The sequence below is a fragment of the Aulonocara stuartgranti genome (assembly GCF_965226115.1).
Source record: "Aulonocara stuartgranti genome assembly, chromosome: 1".
In the NCBI taxonomy this organism is placed as follows: Eukaryota; Metazoa; Chordata; class Actinopteri; order Cichliformes; family Cichlidae; genus Aulonocara; species Aulonocara stuartgranti.
Window position 1 is genome coordinate 21854403 of NC_138939.1, and position 22739 is coordinate 21877141.

At 39.7% G+C, this 22739-nt stretch overlaps 1 protein-coding gene across 1 annotated transcript; it reads right to left on the reverse strand.

Moving 5' to 3' along the window:
• Nucleotides 1-594: 594 nt before the first annotated feature.
• ext2 (exostosin glycosyltransferase 2) lies at nucleotides 595-21394 on the reverse strand. The gene is made up of 15 exons (XM_082531819.1): nucleotides 21226-21394; nucleotides 20422-20763; nucleotides 20110-20333; nucleotides 19397-19486; nucleotides 17011-17127; nucleotides 16724-16919; nucleotides 16437-16576; nucleotides 15154-15247; nucleotides 10410-10541; nucleotides 6317-6506; nucleotides 4260-4426; nucleotides 3470-3613; nucleotides 2848-2976; nucleotides 2162-2244; nucleotides 595-1810 (listed from the first exon to the last, which is right to left on the reverse strand). Exons 2-15 carry the CDS (start codon nucleotides 20734-20736, stop codon nucleotides 1672-1674), a joined length of 2160 nt encoding a protein of 719 aa, XP_082387945.1. The 5' UTR covers nucleotides 20737-20763; nucleotides 21226-21394; the 3' UTR covers nucleotides 595-1671.
• Nucleotides 21395-22739: the final 1345 nt, after the last annotated feature.

A 22739-nucleotide genomic window follows, 5' to 3' on the forward strand; every position in this document is an offset into this window, starting at 1 on the left:
AAACAGTAACTGCTCCCTGCAGCTTCTCAGCAGACCGAGACTTCCAGAAAACTCAAACGACTGCAGCCGCGGTACATCCTCCTATTAGCACTCGAAGATCGCTCAAGTCACTCCGAGTCTCAAGAGAAGTCTTTCAAGATGTCAGCTAAAGGCGCTGGTTGGCCAGAGAAGTGTCTGAGGCTGTTGAGAAAACCCATAAAATTTGCTCCGTCTTATTACTTCGCACCACCGTGCCAAAATATTGTGTCATCCCTGTAGTCACATTGTGAAATCCCCGTGCGTTTCAGGTCCTTTGAAGGGACAAGAGTGCTGAAATGAGATCGCGCAACCCACAAGACTATCACACTAATTGAAGCTGACAAAAATACGAACTGCACCCTTTTGAACCGCTGACATTGAACAGGGTGGATTAGGCAGCTATATTAACAACAGGTGACAGCCTGGAGGGAACAGTGGATCGGCCGTGTCACGGAGGGGCTGATCTGGACAGTCACAGATTACAGCGCGAGGCAGACGTTAAAGAGGAAAGTGTCTTTCCTCATCTTCTTTCCCACCTCTCTTGAACATCGAGGAAAATAAAAAACAAAACTGTGGTACATGGTTGTGCAGGGTTTTATTTGTATTACAAAGTCACATATATACAGTTAAATGCATAAACCCCAGTCGAAAAAATATGAAAACAACGGGAAAGGGAAATTTAAAACAAACAAACAAAACCATCTTAAAAGACCGCACTGCTCTCAGATTTGCTGCCTTAATGATGCAACTGGAGAAATTAGTGACAAAAAAGGTCAAAAAGTGAAACATACACAATAGGTTAGATTAAAAAAAACAAAACAGGAAAAACAAACAAACCGTTTATGTCTGTTTTGAAAAATGTGGATTTGTCAACCAGTCTTCTATTCTAATGTAGTGTTCATAGACAATTCATGAACTGACTTAGTAGATGCTTTAATAAGCATCACAGTTTTCTTACATTTCTACGCATAAATACAAAGAAAGGCTCGCTCAGGCGGTATAAAATTACAGTTGCAGTGAAATGCTCCAGTAGCTCGACATGCCTTTTTCCAAATCGCCTACTCACTCTAAATCTTAGATTTACGGTGCCAGCTTTTTCCCAAGGTCCGCTCTGACTGCATAAAGCACTGTACATCATGAATAAAGTGTACACGGATGTGTCCTTGAATCGTTTTGATATTTATCGTGTTAACTTTAACATTTATTACTCTTTCTGTGTTGTACAGTTTTAAGAATAATGTCCGATGTCAGCTTTTTGGAAAGAAGGAAAAACATAGAAGAGAAAGTTTGTGTTGGAGAATCATAAATTATACAGCACTGCTGCAAAATACAAATATATACACTGTATACACTGAATCGAGAGTAGCTGGAGCCCAAAGCAACCAGCTCCAAAACGGTAACAGTGAGGGACCAAAAACCTGGAGTCAGTCGGCCTTGTCCGTCAAACGTCAGACTACTTCACAGCCACCTCAGATTTTGGTTTAACTCTGATTTAAAATATAAACCTGATGTCATTAAATTCAAGGTAAAAACAAAAATCACTTGAACTGAGAGGGGACATGAGCACATCCCGCTTCAGTCAGAAAACAGTGTTGGTTATGCGTGTTTGAGTGCTGAGGCTGTGATGGGGTCCAAACATCCTCTGCTGGCTGGTCAGAGGCTGCCGATGTTGGGGAAGCTCTTCAGCTTCTCTGGGAAGTCATCTTTATAGAGCACCGGGTCTGCGCGATGTTCCACCACTTTCAGAGGCATCGTCCCGAAAACTGAGGCAAACTTGTTGATGCACTCAGATCTACAGAGCGGGAGACATTTTATCAACAAGCATGATAAAACCATTCATATAGCATCTGACCCTTAATAGACTCAATACTGAGATTGGGTACATTAAGGTCACTTACATTATTTTGACATTTTATGCAATTGCTACATGAAGGTTTTTATAATGTTTGTTTTTGGACATTGGCTACTTTTTCACTTATTTTTAGTCTTTGTACAAAATTATTTTCTTGGTTTTTTTTAGACTGTTAGAAAACAAACAGTGCAATAAACACACTCTACTACTGATGTTCTGAAATTGCACCAAACTAAAATGATCTGAGGGAATTTCAGCTGCTCTTTTGTTGATCATTTGGAAAACAAATACCTCTCCACCATGTGTGTCTGATCCAGCGACAGTCCATCTATGGCAGTACATTCAGGGCACTTGAACTTCTTCCTTGGAGTCACCTAAACAGAAGCACAGTTACAGTCACACCAGTGATATTTGCTCACTTCAGGGTTTGTTAAGGCTCAGCATCCTAAACAGGAGCAGTTTGGTCAAATGAAGCAAGTCTTTGACATCCAAAGAGAACTTTTGTTGCAGACAGTGTGAAGAATTACTTTTTAATTCTTATCGGCAGGACATTTCCTTCCCTTGACTTTTGTCATGAACATGTGAACATTTGAATGTACGTGTGTAGAAGGAAGGGGAAGACAGATATTCTTGGTCAAAGAGGGTAAGTTAAGGAACCTGTTGGAGATGTTATGGGAGGTAGGACCAGAGGTGCAGGTGTAAGAAAGTGTGCAGAGTGTGCATAAGCCCTAGTGAGCTTAGAAAAACACACTGGGAGGGGGAGTGTCAGTGAGTGACTCCCAGATAAGGGAGGTTAAGGTCGGGCTTTAGCTCAGGGCCCCTGCACCTGGACAGAGTTGGGGTGATGGGGAGGGGGAGAGGCTGTGATGTTGAAGGGTGAGAGCTGATCAGACCCAGAGATGCTGGTCTGCTGTGTCAGGCTACAGACTCCCCACGCAAACTTTTAACACCCAGACCAGACAGAGCCATGAACATACCTTTATGGGGGCTTTGCCAGTGATGTTGGCCACCAGGAAATTCATGGCAATATCTTCACAGTTCATGTGAGCATCCACCCAGTTCTTGATGTCTCCCGGCATCTTGTATGTGTACAAATAGTTGAAGTACTGAAAAGAAAGAAAAGAGCGGACAGTTTAACATAGTGAACCAGCATCATGTAAGGAGAACTATTGTTTTTCTAATTTCCTTTAAACTCAATGCACATAGCTTTTTGCATTACTGTGAAGCAAAAGTACCATCAGTACCTTCAATACTTCGTTTACATCAATGCACTACTGATGCTGTGGTCTAATCTAAGATGAGCTTCACACATTTTCACTGACAAATTGCTAGTGTAGAAAATAGTTGCAGCAATACAAAAACATAGCAATGCTGGGACCACGAGGGCACAAATTCCAAAATTGACTTGCGACCCAAAGTCTATGCTTTATCATCTTCCCACAGAAATTACCCCAACTTTTGCTGAACTGTTACATACTTCTTGTGAAGTCTTAAACATGCTGAAACATGGGCTCATTTTTCCAACGAAAACAAACGCGACATGTATAAAAACGGCAAATTAAAGCTCAACTTGTTTTCAAGCAACCTGTCTCAGATCACCTTGTGGTAGAAGGCAGCTCCAGTTAGAACCATGGAGACCTCATTGGTCCACTCCGACTCATACTTCCACTTTCCCATTTCATGGTCCCAGAGGTGCAGCCGCCCGGGGTAGCCCACCAGCCTGTCTGGAAACTCCCTCCAAACCTGGAAAGAGCAGAAGAGAAGACAGATCGTCTAACACTCAGCTAACGCGAACAGAGATAAGAATTAAGGACTTGCATTAAAAAATGAAATATTCAGAACAAATTTCAAATTGAAGTTTTAATCTTACATCCGTGTCTGATGCTTTTCCAAAAACAATTACTCAAAGTCAAAAACTTGGAAAACAAAGAGAACGCTTTCAGAAAGAAACTGATTCATGACAAGCTGAATATTTCAACAGGCTGCTGGCTCAACACCAGCAGTCAATCTGACCTCCCTCTATAAGCAGAGTCACCAACAGTGAAACTCCTCCTCTATACGGCCTGTAATTCAGCGTAATTACCCTTTAACTGAGCATAATTTTATTAAATGGTTTTTAAATGGATTCAGGTGAGTGTGCATGGCTAAAAAGAGCTGGACAGGTATGTGAGTATGGAAAGCATCAGCTCCAGACCTGTTATTGTTCATCACACATCAAACACATTAAACAGGCCGTCAAATCCCCAACCACTAGAGAATAAACACTGTAATCTCACTCAATGACTTTAAACTCTGGGATCAACTTGAAGTGGTTCCCTGCAATACCTGCCATCAGGGAGATGACTGGAAAGTATGGCCAAGGTTAAATTCTTCTTTTGTTTTTCCTCACCTCGTAGCCAAACTGCAGTTCATCAGATGTTAGCATGATGATGTCATCATCGATCGCTAGCACAGCTTCGGTCTCGATCTCGTCATAGGGGAAGAAACGGTTGCTCAGTTTGTTCTCTTTGGTTCGCACGACTTTGAGTGGGACGCTGATCTTCGGCCAAAGAGTTTCTATCAATGGTGAAAAAACAAAACATTTTTATTTTATTTTTTTTAAACAGAAAGAAAAATTCCAAAATTGTACTTTTAAAGACAAACATTGCTGAGTTCACGTTATGTGATAATGAGTTGGCTATATTTGGTGTCACTGAATAATCAAATTAAATGACTGCAAATAAAAATGAGATGTATGTGGAAGACATTTAGGGGTTGAAAATGATTAGAAAAAAATCAGTGTGTGAAGATATCATTTACCCCTGAAAGAGGTTTTGAAATCTTTGCTGGCAGTGGAAAAATAGCGCTGTGGGAGCTTAACTTCCCTCACTGACTCATATCGCTATACTAACCTCAAGCACATGCAAATCTAACCACACTACGATTCTTCAGGAGGCAGACCAACAGGGGAGCATTTCAAAGATCTTGGGCAGTGTCCATGGCACGGACTATGGCACAGACAGATCACACAGAATGTGTTCCCCCATTAATGGAGTAACTGAGGCTTGGAAGCCCATGAGAGGAGCTCCAGGTCCTCCTAACCAAGTCTGAGGTCTCCTGTCAAAAGCTATTGTCAAAAATAAGCTGAGTTTAATGCCCTGAGTTTCTTTTTTCACACTCTCTTTGGATCTGTCATCAGTTTTTTTTCTGTTTTTTTTCCTCCAGGCTTATAAACAAGACAATAAAAGTCAAAAGATTATTTGCTATAAAACAAATTACTGCTAAAAATAGATGTAATGCTGGATTGTGTATTAAAAAAAACCCAAAATTTAAAAAAAAAAAAAGGGTGGAGCAAAAACAGTAAGCCATTAACACATCAAATCTAGGCTAGGTGTGAATGGGGAAGAAATTTGCCTTCATAGTGGGTTGTGCCCCTACGTCTGACCCATCAATGGCCCCTTGTTAAGTCTAATAGGACACAAAGGCTCCATCAAACCAGGCGCCGCTGATGCCTCTAATGAAAAGGCAACTAACAGCACTTCAAAGCCATTCACTACTTGAGTACATTAGCCAACTCTTACAGCAGAAAGACAGACTTAATTCTCGGAATAAAACACCTTCATCTGAATTAAGGTGTCGGTGGGATAAGGACCTAACCATTTTATACTTAACTGCCTAATAAGGGTAAATAATTATAGGGCACCGTGCCATAAATAACCACTAATAAGACCTCACTATCAAAAATCTGTAAAGAACTAATGATGATAAATAGCCTGAGAGAAAAGCAGAAAAAGTTAAACAGAGTTAGTTGGTACCAACCAAATCCTAATAACAGGTTCTTTTTTTATTAGCACCAACACATTTATTTACTCTACGTGTGACTGTGACTGGAGCGCTGAGCAATCAGTAAATTAGTAGCTAGGTGATCTGCATATCATTAATACACTTCTCTTTTTAGGGGCAGTGTTTTGCCAGTCCGCTCTACTTTTTTTATTTATTTATTTAAAAACCCTCTGTGCAACCAGAGAGCATGAAACCGTTTGTGGGGAGATGAGTTTTGGCTGCTCTCTCCATTATCATTTATCTGTTGTACAGAAGACATTTATTGCTCAGGCACACAGGCCAAGAGACCAATCAATAATATCCTGTGATTGCAGACTGGTCCTGACCAGTTGGTGAGTGACTGCTGGCTGTCGCTGGGTGAAACTGGTTGAAAAGCAGGAAGCAAGAATATGGTATCACAATAGAAGTGCAGTTGAGGGCTGTTGTGGTTGTGACTGGTAATTTAGGGCAGAAGTAAATATCAGAAACCCCTCTCAATTGAACACAAAATTTAACAAGAATACCAATCACAGTCTCTTCTACAAGATTGCTTCCATTACCTAGCTAGTTTGGTTTGACCCAGTAAACTTCAAAGTGGGTATAGGCTTCTGAAAAGTTTCATGACCTTGAATGTTTTCCACTCACCCTCAGGAGGACTCTTGTTCTGGTTATTCCACACCACCAGCAGTTTAGCTAAGCTAGGCACCTTGGAGATTTCCGTGATGACCCGGAAAAGACTCTCAACACGATCGTAGGTTAGCACCACTGCTGTGAATCCAGGAGCCCTCGGTGGGATGAGTGGTAAGAACAGGGGGCTGTTTACACTGGACCACTTCTGTACAAGAAAGGCGACAAAGAAAGACATAAGCTTTTAATGCCTGGAGCATCTTTTTCAATTCTTTATCATTCACTCTTTTTGTCCTTTCCAAGCAAAGCCACTGTAGCGCTAGTCTCATGAATTCTGTGTCAAACCAGTCTGTCATGGTTTCCATGATTGAATGCCCAATAACAGGGCTTTAGTGGTGAGTGAGGTCACTTTTTATAATGGAGCAAGAATCGTCCAACAGTGTGTCAAAGGGCCTAGCAGAGGCTGAGTATTTAAAGCCAAAAGCTTCCAGTGACAGTGCCAAGTAAACCCTACAGAAGCAGTAGCACAGAAGGACAAGAAAGGAGTTGGAAATTGAGACAGGTGTCCAACCTCTCGTGCCTACTAATCTTGTGATGCTATTGTGACAAGTGAGACTAAGGTAGGAAAATGTAGGAGAAAGTGGGCTGGACAGGGAGGACGGGATGGGATGGAACAGTCATAAAAATGAAAAGAATTTCCCAGTTGCGAGTAGCGGCCATCTAAAGTCAGTGTGGAACGTAATCCTGGATGTAAATCCGTTAGTTAGATTAAAAAAAACAAACTCACCTCCAAAAGAAATTGTGATGGTGTGCACAAAGTAAATAAGAACAGAATGCAGTCCTCAGTAAACTGCTTAAAACTATTTCTAAAAGTACAAATACAATACATGGAGTGGGATTATCATTTAAATCTATGCTCCTTTTGAACTTACTGAAACCAGTCTCAAAAAACAAGTTGTTTCTAAAGGGTGTTTTTATAGGGGAAATAAAACCAAACCATATCTTCCACTTAACAAGCGTGCGCTACTGCCAAATATAAGAATATAAGACCTTCAGGGCACCCTTGATAAACTTCATCAAAAGCTCCAAAAAAAGTTCCACTGTGTTTGAGCACAGCAAAGAGAGCGCATCTAACACAGTAAATCTGTGGTCTGTTTGAAGTACATATAAACCCCGTTTCTTCTCTGGTCCCAGGTGGCCACAGTGTGATTATGTGGCTGCTTCCACAGCATCAACACAAGTCTGTCAACAGAGACACGGCCACTGCCTTTTACACAACATCACTCACTCCATCACAATTAGAAAAAAAAAAGAAAAAAAAAAGCACTTTACTGGCAAGTGGAAACTTCACTGTGGTCGTTGTCACATTGTCAAATAAAAAGAGGGGGAAACAATTAAACTAACACATATAGGCAGCACAGTTGCATGAAAACAGACTAAAAGACACTGAGAGCAGTTTAGTCATTTGTCAAACAGAAAAGATTCGATAAAAGAAAGCCACAGCTCGAATATCAACCATCAAATAGTGGTAGGAGTCATTTTGCTTTTATACTAAACATTTAAACTAAGAAGAAGAATTTTATTTGGTTGTTTGAACTGCTTAGGTGGTTATTCTCTAATCTTAGACATCAGGACATCTGAGAACTGCTACACAACTTCTGTTAGCATGTCATTACTTGAGTTACTTGTAGCATTTTTTTCTCATCCAAGGAATTTAATCATTTTCTGATGGGCCCAAAACTGTATTTTTAAATATTTAACTTCTCTTTATACACATGTGATGGACTTGTTGATTATTTACACACTGGTTCAACCATTTAAAAAGTCCTAGGAATCCTTCTGAGGCACTACTTCGTGCATTCATGTCAGTTTTTAACTAAAGCATTGTTAGTATTAGATCTTAGTGTCCTCATTGTCATCGAGCTGTGTTGCCATGTACTGCATTACACTGTGGGTTAGGGCTGGGTCATATCATACCATTCACGGTAATACCGGTATAATGTTGGGCAACAATAAGAAAAGGAAATATCGCGATAGAATTTGGGTAAAACGTGCATGCGCAGTGCCTTTGTTTACATACGCACATGGCCGTGATGGAGAATGAGAAGGGTGAAAGCGGATCGTTGAATGAAACTGATGAATCAGAACTGGTTTGTAAAAATGCTGCAACTTCAGTGGTGTGGAACTGGTTTAGCTTTCATCCATCAGATACACAACAAAGCAGTATTTTTGGTAGAGCATGTAAAGTATTTTGTCTAGTGTCAATTATATCACCAGTTATATCGTTATTGCAAATTTTCAAATGTATATCATGATAAATATTTTTGGTCATATCGCCCTGCTCTACTGTGGGATATTTAAGATGGTGTATTGACCGGTGACCAGATACTTAAACTTTCTCCCAAGAATAGCATGCACTTCATGTACTACTCAGTTAACTTATAAAAAACAAAACCTTACTTTAGCATATAAAATACTATTCAATGACATTTCACACACAGCCTTCAGTATGTCGTTCAAAGTCAGCACTTTGACCTCATAGCAGTTCTTTTCTTTCATATTTAACTTTTTTTTAAAGAAGTAATGCCCAAATACTCAAAGATTGTACTCTAACTTTAAGAAAAAACAAGAAAAAGACTTTCCTATGCCCAGGTCCCAATCACCACAAAAACCTAAACTGTGGCAAATTATAAAGTCTGAGATGCCTCAGTTCTTGTAATGTAAAAACCTTACAAGTATGCCCCCTTCCTACAAATCCCAAACAAAAAGCAGCTTGTCCCTTATTCTGAAACCCCCTCTCCAAAGGCACCAGCAGTCCTGGGCAATGTGCTTTCAATTACCACCAAAAGACTAGGGGAGGAGAGGGGGAAAATGTCTGCCTGATGTATTTAGTGCTGTGTGCAAGTTCTCCTCACCATCCATTCACAGAATTCATACAGACAACACTTTATCTCCCATTTCAGGCAGGTTAATCTAAAGACCTGTCCTGTGACACCGTCAACACCCTCTGGGTTGGGACAAACTTTGAGACCAGAGTAATTCTGATGGGATGGACTGGTGGCTTAAATGTTAATACGAAACATTTTGACACAAGAGGCAAATGTCAAGTGAAGCTGTTTTGTGAAGCGAGCTGGTTTAGAGTGAAGTCGTGGTTGAGAGTGAACAGCTGGATAACCAGTTCATCCTGAAATACTATACGGACTTAAGCAGAACTGGAAAGGGAGTCCCCCCCACCAAAAACCCCCCTCAAAGTGTTGACTGTTTACATCCACGCATCCTGATTGCAAGTGCCACCTCTAATCTTGGCATTTTAGTGGATCTACTTAAAATGTGGTACTTGTAGACATCTGACAGATCCAAGGCCATTATTATGCATCTACACACAAGCTGACATGCACACGCCTCTACACCACAGGCGGAGGATGGAGGAGACTCTAGATCAGACCGAGCTGATTAACAACTCCTGAGAGATGGTCGCCCCAGCCAAGATGTCGGCAGCCACAAACTCTTATAACCACAGGGATGCTAAGCACACACATGCACACACACAGAGACCATTCTTTCACATCCAGCGTTCTCGCTACAAACACAATGACTCAGGCGTACGGGAACTTAGTTTTCACCACAATGGAGGCATCCTCTGAGCGCAGAACTGCTGACACAAACTGGCTCCCTCAAAGCTATCTGGGTGTATACCAAACTGTGAAGCGCTGCATCTGTGGTATTTCAGAAAGAGGGAAGGCATCTACTGTCACTCTACTAAAGAGGCTTTGATTTATAAGGCACAGGAGAGTGGGAAAGCTTATGTGGTACTGTGAGCGTGTGTACAGCCAAAGCTCTATTTTGGACGAGTGTCACTCAGATGTCTTCAACAACAACAAAAAAAAAAAACTTCTAGGAATACAACTGAGCAGCTCAGCACATAATAGCCAAGGACTTTATAGGTTATACAGATGTTTGCTGCAAAAGAAATGAAAAAAAAAAAAAAAAAAAAAAAGCAACAGCACAAAACTAAAAGATAATAATAGAACATTAAATATCCTGTTTGGTGACTAAAAGTTACAAACATTTGCAATATGCATGTCAATGTCAAGTGTAGACAGTTACATACCACCACAGGTGGATTGTTCCACTGCTCATAAGTACGCGCAGCATATGGGTAGATGCGATCGTTGATGATCTGGAGAGTTGTCAAGCCAATAGCCTTCATGGAGCTGAAGTAGGCCTCCCAGAACCAGCGTGCCTGTAGACAAATGACACAAAACTACTTAAAACTGGAAACAGGCAAGCCAGAGTAAAAACACGACATGCCTAGGGTCAGTGCATTCACATTCAGTGTTACGTATATTCTTTCGTCTCATGTAGCTCAGGAGGTAGAGCAGGTCATCTACTAAACAGAAGGTCAATGGCTTGATCCCTGGATGATCCAGTCTACATTCCAAAGTATCCTTGGACAAGATACTAAACCCAAGATGTTCGCCGATGCTTTCATTGGAAAATTAATGTTTGATAGAACGCACTCAGATGTAATAAAGACGTGCTTTTATGAGGAGGTGAATGAGAAAGCATTCTGAATGCTCAACTAGAACAGAAAAGCACTATCCAAGAACCAGTGCATTTAACTTTAGCAACATATCTTACGTAAATATTATTTAAAAAAATGCTGCAAATAGATATAAGATAAATCAGTGCATATAAAAAAAATATATATTTTCACAGCAGAACTGTAAATCTAGAACTACTAACTTTAAGATAAATATGTTATTTCACTGGCCACATGAAATGATATTATGTCCTCCAAAAAATTTTTTTTATTCTCATATTAACCTACAGAGTGGAGCAGTTATAACACCAGAGTGTTGTCATAACTATAAAATCCAGATATTCCCTGGCCCACATCTTTGAAGACAATTTTGCAGCCCTCTCCAACGTCTTTGTCCTTCAACGACTCTTCTTTTGAAGCCCAATGAAATCTCTTTTGACTGCGTCTGTTTTCCTTCAACACATCTCTGCTTTGACTTTATGATAAGTGAACTCTTAACCCATATCTTAATGCTACAGCAACGGACTCTGGAATCTCCAAGTGCTCTCATTCACCATTGACTTCACATAGTTTTTGTGTTTTTGTCAATATTGGAAGCATGGAAGTCATCTATGTGTTAAATTTCTATAATCATGAAAATTGCTTCAAGATCCGACTGTTATGAAACTTCAAGGGACAGTGCCATGTTACACTTATATGACTCCACCCAATCTGAATTACTGATAGTTTTGGGGTGAAGGATGTAAATATCTTAGAGTCTGCCCTCCTAATGGATGCGTCCATGAGCATTACTGCATTTTGTGGATGCTCTATGTTAAACAAAGAGCTTGTTAACACATAACCATGAGACATTTCCCTAAATCGCCAATGTCGATGTCATGAGATGAAAGATTGGAGATGTAGAACAACAAAAAGAGACTATATTTTTACAGAGGAGCTGAGGAGAATCCAAAAAGACTTTCTAATCTCAAGGGGGAATCCCAACGGTCCATAAATCAGCCAGTGATGAAAGTTTCTTTTCCGACCGGGAGGAGGCAAAAAGCAAACTGTGCTGGCCTGAGGGCCCATTCCCCTCCCCTCCACCCTCTCCCAGCGCCTGGAGGAATTTTTATGAGCAGGGAAGAACAGACATCATTGCAAGAGAGAAGAGAAACCCTTTCTACGTCTTCCAACTGGAGCAGTAACCGTGCAGCAAGTCTATAGTCTATACTTGGTCCCTGTTGGTTCTACTGCTTAAAACAAAAAGTACAGCAGTACAAATACGTCCAACCAAATAATCCATAAGCTGAACAAAAATTACTTCTCCAATCATTTTTTTTAAAAATACTGGTGTAATGTAAATTTTAACTATGAGGCCGCTGCAAATGGTGAAAAATAATTCATGTATGATGTAACAGTAATCTGATGTAATGGCTGGTTTAAAATACTCCCCAGCAGCTCCTGCTTTTTTGTTGTTTATAATCATTAAAATGTCAAAGCAGTGCACAATAACAGTTAAGCTGACGGTATTCTGCATGGCTTTGTTTAAATCAGCTGTAGCTCTCAAGTGCCTGACACATGAATTAACCTGTAAACCAGAATTGGCAGTCACTGAGTTGTGTACAGACATAGGCAGTCATTACTGTTTTTGATATAATCAATTTTTGATATAATCAAAAACAGCAGTGAAACCTGAAGTCTGTTCAAATCACGCTTACCGGGAAAACCTTTCCATTCCAGTTTTATCAGCAGGTTTGTGTGGCTCCAAAACATTTTGTAGTGTAACAAAGAAGCACACAATGCGGTGATTCCCATTTTCCTTTGTTTAACCTGTGTTTTCATGTTTTATTTAACCTTAAACTGCGAAGTTTATATAACTCCTGGGTTTGTGTTTAGGAAAGAAAACAGGAATCTGTTGGAGCACCTCAGCTGAGATTAAATTTGCAACTCAATTGGTAAAATTAACAACCTGCTACTAAATTTAATGGGCAACAAATAAATGACCAAAAAAAGCCAGTGAAGCCACTGTCATTGTTCTGACTGCTCAGTTCTGAATGAAGGCTTGCATGTAAGAAGAAGACTACAGGAATACCTATACAGTGAGACTATTGCAAGTTGGGACAATAGGCAGGGTCAGCAAACTAGAAACAGTCTAAGGAAAAGATGAGGAGTAAGTTTAACTTAAACTCACTGGCAGTAACTCCCTCCATCTCTCTTATGTATTCTAATTTAATGACAGAATTGATTTATTTGATCTATGTGTCCTATTTTGAGGGTATGACCCAAAGAAAACAACGGGAGTAAATACACAAACACTGGCTCTGGAGTGGCCTCAATTGAGCACTGTTAACATCTCACAGCTGTTTAGTATGTGGCCTTTTTAAATGTGACCTAATTTGATGCAATTACATCATCTCAAATTTGAAAATGAGTTCTGCAGCTTCAACCAAGTCCGCTGGCTACTAATAGAGGCTCAACAGTATTAACAGTATAAACAAAAGTAGCTTATCTTAGTCCGATTTGTTTTCTCATCAAATCTCCCTCTTTCCCGATTTCCTTTCTTGTTTGGAAACCCCACCCCACGCAATATGACAATTACTACAAATCACGCCACCTAAGATTTACACACTCTGAAATCAAGGGTTGCTGAGCCCTCTGCTGGCAGATCTAACAAAATACATTATCTCAAAAGTTTAAATGGACCCACTGAGTTTTCCCTTTACAACAATGAAAGTTTATATTAAACAGCACCTAAGTTCCACATATCGAGGTCAGTGTATGTTTAATTAACCTATGAACCTTTCTAACTTCAAACTGGTTGCTTGTTGTCAGACCAAGTTTTAGTTAACTTTTAGCTTTGTATGATGTCAACAAGCGAGGACATCCTTCATATCTCTGGCTGTCACTTCAGAAATCTCACTCATCTGCTTTTCTTCCTGTTTGGGAGGAGGGACCAATCAGAAGGAAGTAGGATTAAAATCAGGGTGATCCTAAAGGGAGAGGAACTAATATGTCTGGATAGCAGATTAACTGAAGGGCTGCAACAAAGCCCAGTTTAGGGTACATGAACTTATTTTGAACTGCAGTAGAGCTCACAATAAAAGTATGGAGCTGGAAATCAGCGCAACAGGTCCCTTTCAAGCTCTGTTATACATGTGCTTTAAAAAAAAAAATCAGCATGAACTTTACTCTATGGTTTATGTAGAACAATGTCCAGTACTCTTATTTGGGAATAATCTGGATAATCGTACATTAAGCAAAAGTGCCCCAGTGACCTATAATAAAAGTTCACATCCTTGTTAATTTTGGCACTTAGCCACTGTGGCTGTGAATGCTAATACATCTCAAAACTATGATGTTCCCATTCTGATAAATAAGGTTTGTGTTTTTAGTTGTTGTTTTTTTAACATGGGAATGTACCATGGTGCACTTAAATACAAACAGAAGGATATTAGAAACATGCTTTATCTAGCATTTTTCCTGAACATTAAAGTAAAATTCTGTCTTAAAATGACTTCTTTCAGTCTGATAAATGATCTAAATCACGATAAAAAAGAATTTGGTAAGAGAAATGTATCAGAAAAAAAAACCTCAAGTGGTGATCAGTTTGATCCATCTGTACACCATCAGAGAAGGCAAAAGAGTACTTCTGTGACCAGTGAATAAAAAATATCAGATGCTTCCATGGTAGCTGTGAGATGTCCACAGCATAGTACCACACCCCTGAGAAAAACCTAGCAACCTGACAAGCAAACCATGTTTTAGAGTATATCTGGCGTAATCCAACACCAACCCCATCTTTGAGCCCTTGGCCTAAAACGCCTGTTTGGCCAGTATAATTGGTAAATGGACTTGGGTTGATACAAGTGAATGAGGAGCAGCTGAACTGGTGCACCTCTCTCGTGGCTGCTTTTACTTTTGTTTATTGTGGCTCAATGCACATAGCAAATGGAAAGCGAATGAGCCGTCTCTGTCCATTTCAATCAAGCTAGAATCAACATAAAGTCCTCAGAGAGCCTTTTAAAAATCTAGCCTAAGCAAAGAAGGAAACTCACAAAAAGGAAGACTACCAGCCAAATTTCTGTCTTTTGCACATGACATAAAATTTGTTTTGGTTTTCAAGGGCTTGATTGGTTGGCCGGCTGGTTAAGGACCAGGTTCATCTCAGACATGACATGCAAGTGCTGTAAAACCCAGCGACTAGCATGTCAATCCGACATGGTGGATATCTGATTGACATCTAAATGTATGGTGCAAACCAAATATAAACTGCAACCAAATGTTCTTTAGTTTTGCAGAAGTTTGCTGAGAGATGTTAAACACTGTCTTGTACCTGTCTCTGCATTTCTTCAACCTGTCGGTGAGGGATACTCTTCAGGATTGTGTACATCTCTGACAGCTTCTCCTCAGGAATAACAACAGATGCCCTGTGCAGAAACAATTGCATTAAATATGACAGGCTTTCAAACGATTTATTTTTCCACTGTATTAAGATGTAGGCAGTAGGGGTGGGTTTTTATAATCGATTCATCGATTAAAATCGATTCTGGCTTGGATAACGTAAAATCGATTCATTAAAATCCTGAATCGATTTTTTTAATATAAATTTATTTTGCCCAAAATGCCAGAATCTCTGGTGACATCTCACAAAATTTCAAGAACCACCAAACAGTTAAGACAGTAAATGAGAGCAGGTACACGGATTCTGCACATAGACTTAAACACACAGCGCGACCCGCGGATCAGAATCAGTGAGATGTCGCCTTTCTCACGGTCGGGGCTGAAAGCCGACAGCTCGCTGACTCTGATCTGTCGGCGGGTCGGCGCTTTGTGTTCACGCCCTTTATGAGCCGATTCTAAAGCTGTTAGTTTGATCTCTCTCCAAACAATATTGACCGAACCAGCAGCAGAAGAAGATCCAAACGCTTCACATAAACATCGTCATGAATTCACTCTGACTTTTACTGTTTTGCTTCCACCGCGATGCACAGCTCTCTCTCTCTCCCTCTCTCTGTACTTCAAGAACAGTTTCGCTTTCGTCATTATTCGCTTGCTTGTTACACAAGTCTACTGTTGTTTACAGCGCTGTCAGCCGCTGTTTTTTTCCCTTTTACATTCTTCCGAAAAGAAAACCTCATTTCTGCTGTTCAATACTGAATAAATTTAAACTTTTTAAAATTATTCAAAATGCAAAACGCTTAACCGTGTCTCTAATAAAACCGCTGTAACTTCAGAGGTAATGTTCATATGTTGATTAATGGTTTTCTTTCGTTTTTGATGTACTGCAGAATATTTTTATAAAATCCCAGGCCAGGAAAATCACCTTCATGTTTTTCTGTGTTTTATCTTCAGCTACTTTGACACAAAAGCATCTGCTGTGATGCTCACACCTTTGATAAAGTCTTGCGAGTGTCAGCTTCCTTTTTATTGATACAAAAATATGTAAATGTACTGATCTGAATTATAATATTTCTGACTGTCAAAATTTCCCAGATTTAAATCGAATCGAATCGAATCGAATTAAATCGAATTAAATCGAATCGATTCGGGACCTTGTGAATCGGAATTGAATCGATTCTAGAAATCAGTGACGATACCCAGCCCTAGTAGGCAGACCTTTTCCAGTCAAGTACTTCAGAGAACGGCAGAATGTAGGAGTCAGCCAGAATGACGGGAACACAGCCAGCCTGTAGCACATCACTGAGGGCAGCCTGACCCAAACGTGCCCCCCTCAAGACCACACAGAATGACGACTCCTGCAGAGAAATGTTGGGAACAAACTATTAATTACAAGGAAAAAACTTTAACTGCATTCTGAACATGAATAAATTAAATAGATTTTAAATGAGTGCACTTAACGAGAAAAATATGACTCTTTGAGTGCAGATTGTTATGTTTCCCACCTGCAGGATCTGTGGGTAGTCGTACACCTGCCCTTTGTAGCATCGTTTTCGTGCAGAGGCAGCACCCTGAGAGAGGTTGCTACACTTGTCCAGAAGAAGGAGGGCTTCTCCATTTTCTTCCTTCAATCGCTCCAGTTCAGCTCTGTACTCTCGGTGAATAGCAGTTTGTGAAGAAAGAATAAAGTAGTGCCGAGGCCTGGGTGGAGTCAGAAGATATGGAAACCAGTTATTAGAGAAGATAAATTAGGAAATGATTTTAATTTAGTCAATGTGTGACATGTGTTTACCCAGGTTGTCTCTCAGGCAGGTCAACATCTGCAGAAAGGGGGCTATAAACTGGAATGCTCACATCATAACCTTGTCTGTAGGTCCATGTAGAAAAACCACCTCCAGCCAGCAATGCTCTGAAACAAACAGATCTGGGTTGTAGCAATGTTTCCAGAAAAGAGGAACCTTAACACGCTCAACACAAATTCACTCATTCAAATTTACATTTTGTTAACAGCAATGCCGATTTGCTTGTGGTTATATTCTTAAACAGTTCCCAATGATATGGATTCTGTACTAAGTTCGTGGTTTCACTTTTCTATAAAGTGAAACCATGCTGACATGCACACCTGGTTCTGATGAGGCTCCATGCCAAATACACTGTGGATGAGCACAGGAAATTCCTTACAGCTAAGATAGTGTTCAGTGTCTCAAACGTGGTAATAAACCCAACCTCTTGCATCCTTAACAATCACTCTCACTCAGTCACCTTAATGACTGATAATAGTAAACGAGATGCTCATATTTAGATCAAAGCTTTGAGACTTCCATAGTCTTTGTTCATTAATTCCATTAATTAATCCTCATCAGCTGAGGTTGTACTGGTACAGCTTAAAAGCTGTCTAGAAATATGATAAATAAGCTTTTATGTTGTCCAACAGCCTCCTGCTTGGAGGTAAAAATGCATTCAACTAGAAAACAATGTTAATCAGTTTTTGTGCAGAAATTATCAAAGTTCAAACAAGTATTTATCAAAACTGCAGTCATTCACAAATTGTTAAGAGTGATATTTTGATGCAGATGAAAGATCTACTTATAAGCAGGTAAGAGAGAACATGTTTTCCAGACCCTTTAAGGCAGGGGTGTCAAACTCAAATACACAGTGGGCCAAAATTCAAAACTGGAACAAAGTCGCGGGCTAACGTTAATATTTATTGAAATATATTTATTCCTCCAGATATAACAATGAATCTTTTCTTATGGACTCAAACACGTTTTGCTGAAAAACTGAATATGAAACAAGCAAAGCTTAATACTAAACAATATATATATATATTAGCTGTATAATACAGCTAATATATATATTAGCTGTATTATACAGCTAATATATAGCTGTATAATACAAATTACAGCTCTGATAGTAATTTGGTATGGCTTCGCGGGCCAAATGTAAGTAGGCTGCGGGCCAAATTTGGCCCGCGGGCCAGAGTTTGACACCTATGCTTTAATATAATCAGTTCCATTGCTAGGGATGGGTATCGAGAACCGGTTCGCACTGTTTCAATTCCTTGGAATTGTTTGCCATTTTTGCAAACGATTCCCTTATTGATTCCAGTCGCCCCGAATGACGTCACCACATTGCGGAGCGTCATTTACCTGGCAGGAAACACGGCGCCTAAGCGGCTCAAACGCTCAAAAGTTTGATTATACTTTACGAGAACGGATGACAACAGGGCAACTTGCAATACTTGCAAAGTAGATATTTCATTTAAGGGAGGAAACACTACGAATATGCAAAAGCATTTGCTCACAAAACACACGATGACCTTAAATGAATGTCGTGTTTTTAATTCCGCTCCGGACTCGTGAATCTCAACCCAGCAGCAGCATTAACGTTTGCACGTCCTCTCCCGTTAATGCGGCAGGTAAATAATCAACTAACAGTGCATATTTTGTTTGCGCGATCTGCCTTATTACAAAACCTGCCATTACTGTGCATTTAGGTGACCATGATGAGAGAGAGAGTCTGGCTCAGATGCTGGCAGTTCTTGCTGCAGTCCACCGGTAGCGTCTCCTTTCAGGCCAGGATAGACGAATGTCACCGAGCAGTGACTAAGTTTGTGGTCAAAGGCTTGCACCCATTTGCCACAGCAGATGCCCCCGATGTTTGGTAAGAGAATGTGTTTAATTGTAGGCAGGGACATTACAGGATATTCTTGTGTAATTGCTACTGAATAATTTATGTTATACTTTGTTATTGCTACAGAAGAATATTTATTTTATTATTTTACATTTACAATTTTTTTTCCTGGGGACCCTGTGACACCCCATTGAAGAGCCGTAGGCTGTGGATCGCTTAAGATCTCACTGTTAGGTTTGTAAGGCCATGTTACTCCTAAATTTCTGTCTTGTTCAAAGAGAAGATATAAAACAAAGTTCTAAGCTATTCGCTGTTCTCCTTTTTAAAAAAGAATCGATAAGAGAATCGATAAAAAATCGAATCGTTAAACAGAATCGAAAATGGAATCTGAATCGTGAAAATCGTATCAATACCCATCCCTATCCATTGCATTAGTTAAACATACAATACTACGATGCTGTAAATTCAAATCATGTTTTTTTTTTTTTATTTCTCAGTGACTTCAATCACAGCAAAGTAATTATGTTAAGATGTGTTCCATTTACCTGTCTCTGGGCACATCCAAGGCAGTGTTGTAGTCAGGAGGGCCTCCAGGTAACATGTTGAAAAGCAGATGATTCATCCCTTTGTCCCATCTAACAAAACATCATCATCAAGATCAGAGCTGTAACAACTTCTCACTTTGAAGATTATTTGAACAATGGAAAACTGACTGAAGTTTTTCTAATTACCTGAATAAATAACTGCTCATTTTAAAAAGAAAAGCCTTATTTGACTTTAAGCTGTTACCATTTAGTAGTTTTAAGAAGTTCAAAATTTATCAATGTATTATTTGGTATCAAAAAATACTGGTTAAACAGAATATTGCGCATATTTAAGAGACAATATGTGAATCTTTTACAGATTAAAAACTACCAAAACAGTTCAACTCCAATACATGTTTAAAATCAGAGGCATCACAACAGAGACCTATTGTGATGAAATAAGGCTGAAATTAAATCTATTATAGTATTTTACAGCAGTACAAAGTATAACTTTGGGAGGGAAGGGGATTTTTGAGACCTTAATTTTGGGGAAAGTCAGCAATTTAAACATTTTTTTTTAATCAATTTTGATTTGTTATTCCACACGTGGAGTTTTGGTGTCCTGATCACCACTGAAACTGCAGTAATGTAAATTTAGACAATATTTCAAAGTAATTACCAGGAGGCGTTTCAGACTTTTTTTGAGGATCTGAATTAAAATAAAAACCGAGTACCTGGGTAACATTGCCAGAGCCTGGGCTGTCTCTCTTATACGGAGGGAGTTCTGATTTAGTACATCAATAGATGGAATGAAAAGGCAAGCTCTTGTAACATCGTCTGTGTAAAAGTCACTGTCAGAGATGGCACTAAGCAGATCATTGTATTCTCGAGACAGGCCGGTGCTGCTGATGGGGACCCCCAATTCATCTACAAACCTCTGCAGAGGGTAGATATAAACCTGCAAGCACAATTTCAACAGTTGTTCGTGACTTCTACGTAAGAAAATTGAGTGTCTGTGTGTGGGGAGTGTTTCCAGGTAGCATTACCTTGATTCTATTCTTAGGGTTGTAGCCACACCTGTATACATCAAAGCAGGTGTGCATGCGACAGCTCAGGTCACCCCTCTCAGGTATGGGACTGGAGACGGGAAGTCTGATCAGAGGTGCGTCGTGAACACTGCGCTTGTCGAGGGTCCAATCAGCTGTGGACTCAATGGAGTGCGGCCAAAACTGAAACATCCCTGTGGCGATTAGTCCAAGCAGCACCACAGAAAACAGGGTGATGTAGTAGATGCGGTGCTTGGTTTTCATCCGAGGGATGAGAGCAGGGCCCCGCGAGCTGTATTTCCCAGAGGTATACATGTCTGACACCTCTTCGTTAACCAGCCGCTGTAAACACAGGTTTCGGATCAATGGCAACTCCAGGAAGTGTTCAGACAACACGAAGCACACTAGGCATCCGTTTAAAAACCAGTCTTCTGTCGCGTGATTGGCAAAAATCACTAGTTTATATGCCGATTTCAATGCATTTGCTGCCAATGACTCGAAGCTAGATAACGGGAATGTTACCACTATCAGGGTGATGCCACCAAACCACAATGTCCATGATAGCAACCATAACATAAAAAGCGAGTGAGAGAGAAAAGGTCGTTAAACAAACGCCAAATTTGCAGAAATTAGCTAAGAAACTATCTTTCCTAACAGCAGCTAACGTAACCCACTAGTAAGCTACACTAGCTCTGTAAACATTCATGCTAACCGAGTTTACTAACATTAATAGGTGTTTCAGCCATTAGAAACCGACCAGAAAAGGAGTAAATGCCTAACAATAAACGTATATGTTCTACCTACCGAGATGTCGTTAGTCGGAGAGGGGAGTTTGGTCTTAAATCATGGCAACATTTAGAGAACAGACTGCACATATGCATACAGTGCTAACCTAGCTTTGAGCTAGCAGCTAACACCCCTAGGTAATCTTTCCGTGACTTGCGGAAGTTCTTCTTCTTCTTTGCTTCCTCAGAGTACCCAGAAGAGACGTGCTTTGCTTCTCTCTGGCGGAATTGGAAGTATAAAAACACATTTTACTAATATCAAAAAGGTTGAGACCTCTGATATTATTTAAGAAAATAATAATAATGATGATAGTTTAAAAAAAACAAAGTCAATTCAAAATTTACTACCATGTGCTTTCACTGGCCCCTTATAGTGAGTGCTCAGATTTCATGCTTAACAAACTAACAAAATAAAACTGCACAACAAAATTTAATATAATTTTTTTTAATTGGTTGAAAAACGTTCTTGCTGCTAGTGCGTTAAAATATGTTAAATCTTATCTATAATTTTAGCCAGAAACATATGAAGATTAGTCCCACTTTACCTGACGGAATTAAAGTGGGATAAATAATAATAATAATAAAAAAAGCCAAGTTAATGAATTAAGAAGCTAAAAACAGCAATGGTTTGTTATTTTTGTCATGGCAAATTACACAAATACATATAACTATGTAGAAATATGGAAGATTTGGCATGCTTTAGGTTAATTAATGTAGAAGTGGATAAAAAGCAGATAAAAAAAAGGAAGGGTGATTGGTATAGATGAAAAACCCATGGAAGTATGGAGATGTTAGGAAAAAAGTGAGTGGACTTTTTTAACACAGTCTTGAGTGACAGGATCCCTGAGGAATGGAGAAGTGTACTGATAATGATTTTTCTAGAACAAAGGTGATAGCTTAATGTTGAAAAAGGGTATGAGGGGTGGCAGAAGGATAGCAGAAAGAGTGAGAGCGAAGGCTTACAAGATGATAGTGAGACCTGCTGTATGGTTTTTTAGACAGTAACACTGAGAAAAAGACACGAAGTGGAGCTAGCAGTGAGTGACCAGGATGGACACAGTTAGAAATGGGTACAAAGTTAGAGAGACACGACTGAGATGGTTTGGACATGTGCAGTGGAGGGATAATAAATATACCGGGCAATGGATGTTGAATATGGAGCTGCTAGACAGGAGGAAAAGAAGAAGACCACAGAGAGGATTGATAGATGTAGTGAAGGACATACAGATCATTGGTGTGACAGAGGAAGATGAAGGGATAGGGTGAAGGGCAAATTGAAAAAGGAAGGAAAATAAATAAGTAGGCATTGCTTTGTTTGCTCACATATAAGTTTTCATTTGTGTTAACAAAAACTTCCACAGTTAAGTCAGAAAAATAAATGTAATCAAAGTGAAAACTGAAGATGTTTTATTTAAATTGGTTGAAAATATTTTGAAGAATTAGATTTTACAGCTTAAAACAGTCGACTTGCTGTAAGTAGAAGCATTTCCATTGGTAAGCCAACTACTTTTGTCTTTGGCTAATGATGCAAGA

Excerpts from the sequence above, each read along its gene's own strand:
- ext2 (XM_082531819.1), bottom strand. The coding sequence starts at position 20,736 with ATGTATACCTCTGGGAAATACAGCTCGCGGGGCCCTGCTCTCATCCCT. Across the intron at positions 10,542-15,153 it reads TTGAAGAAATGCAGAGACAG|GCACGCTGGTTCTGGGAGGC; the intron begins GTACAAGACAGT and ends ATTTGTCTACAG. Across the intron at positions 4,427-6,316 it reads GAACAAGAGTCCTCCTGAGG|AAACTCTTTGGCCGAAGATC; the intron begins GTGAGTGGAAAA and ends CACCATTGATAG.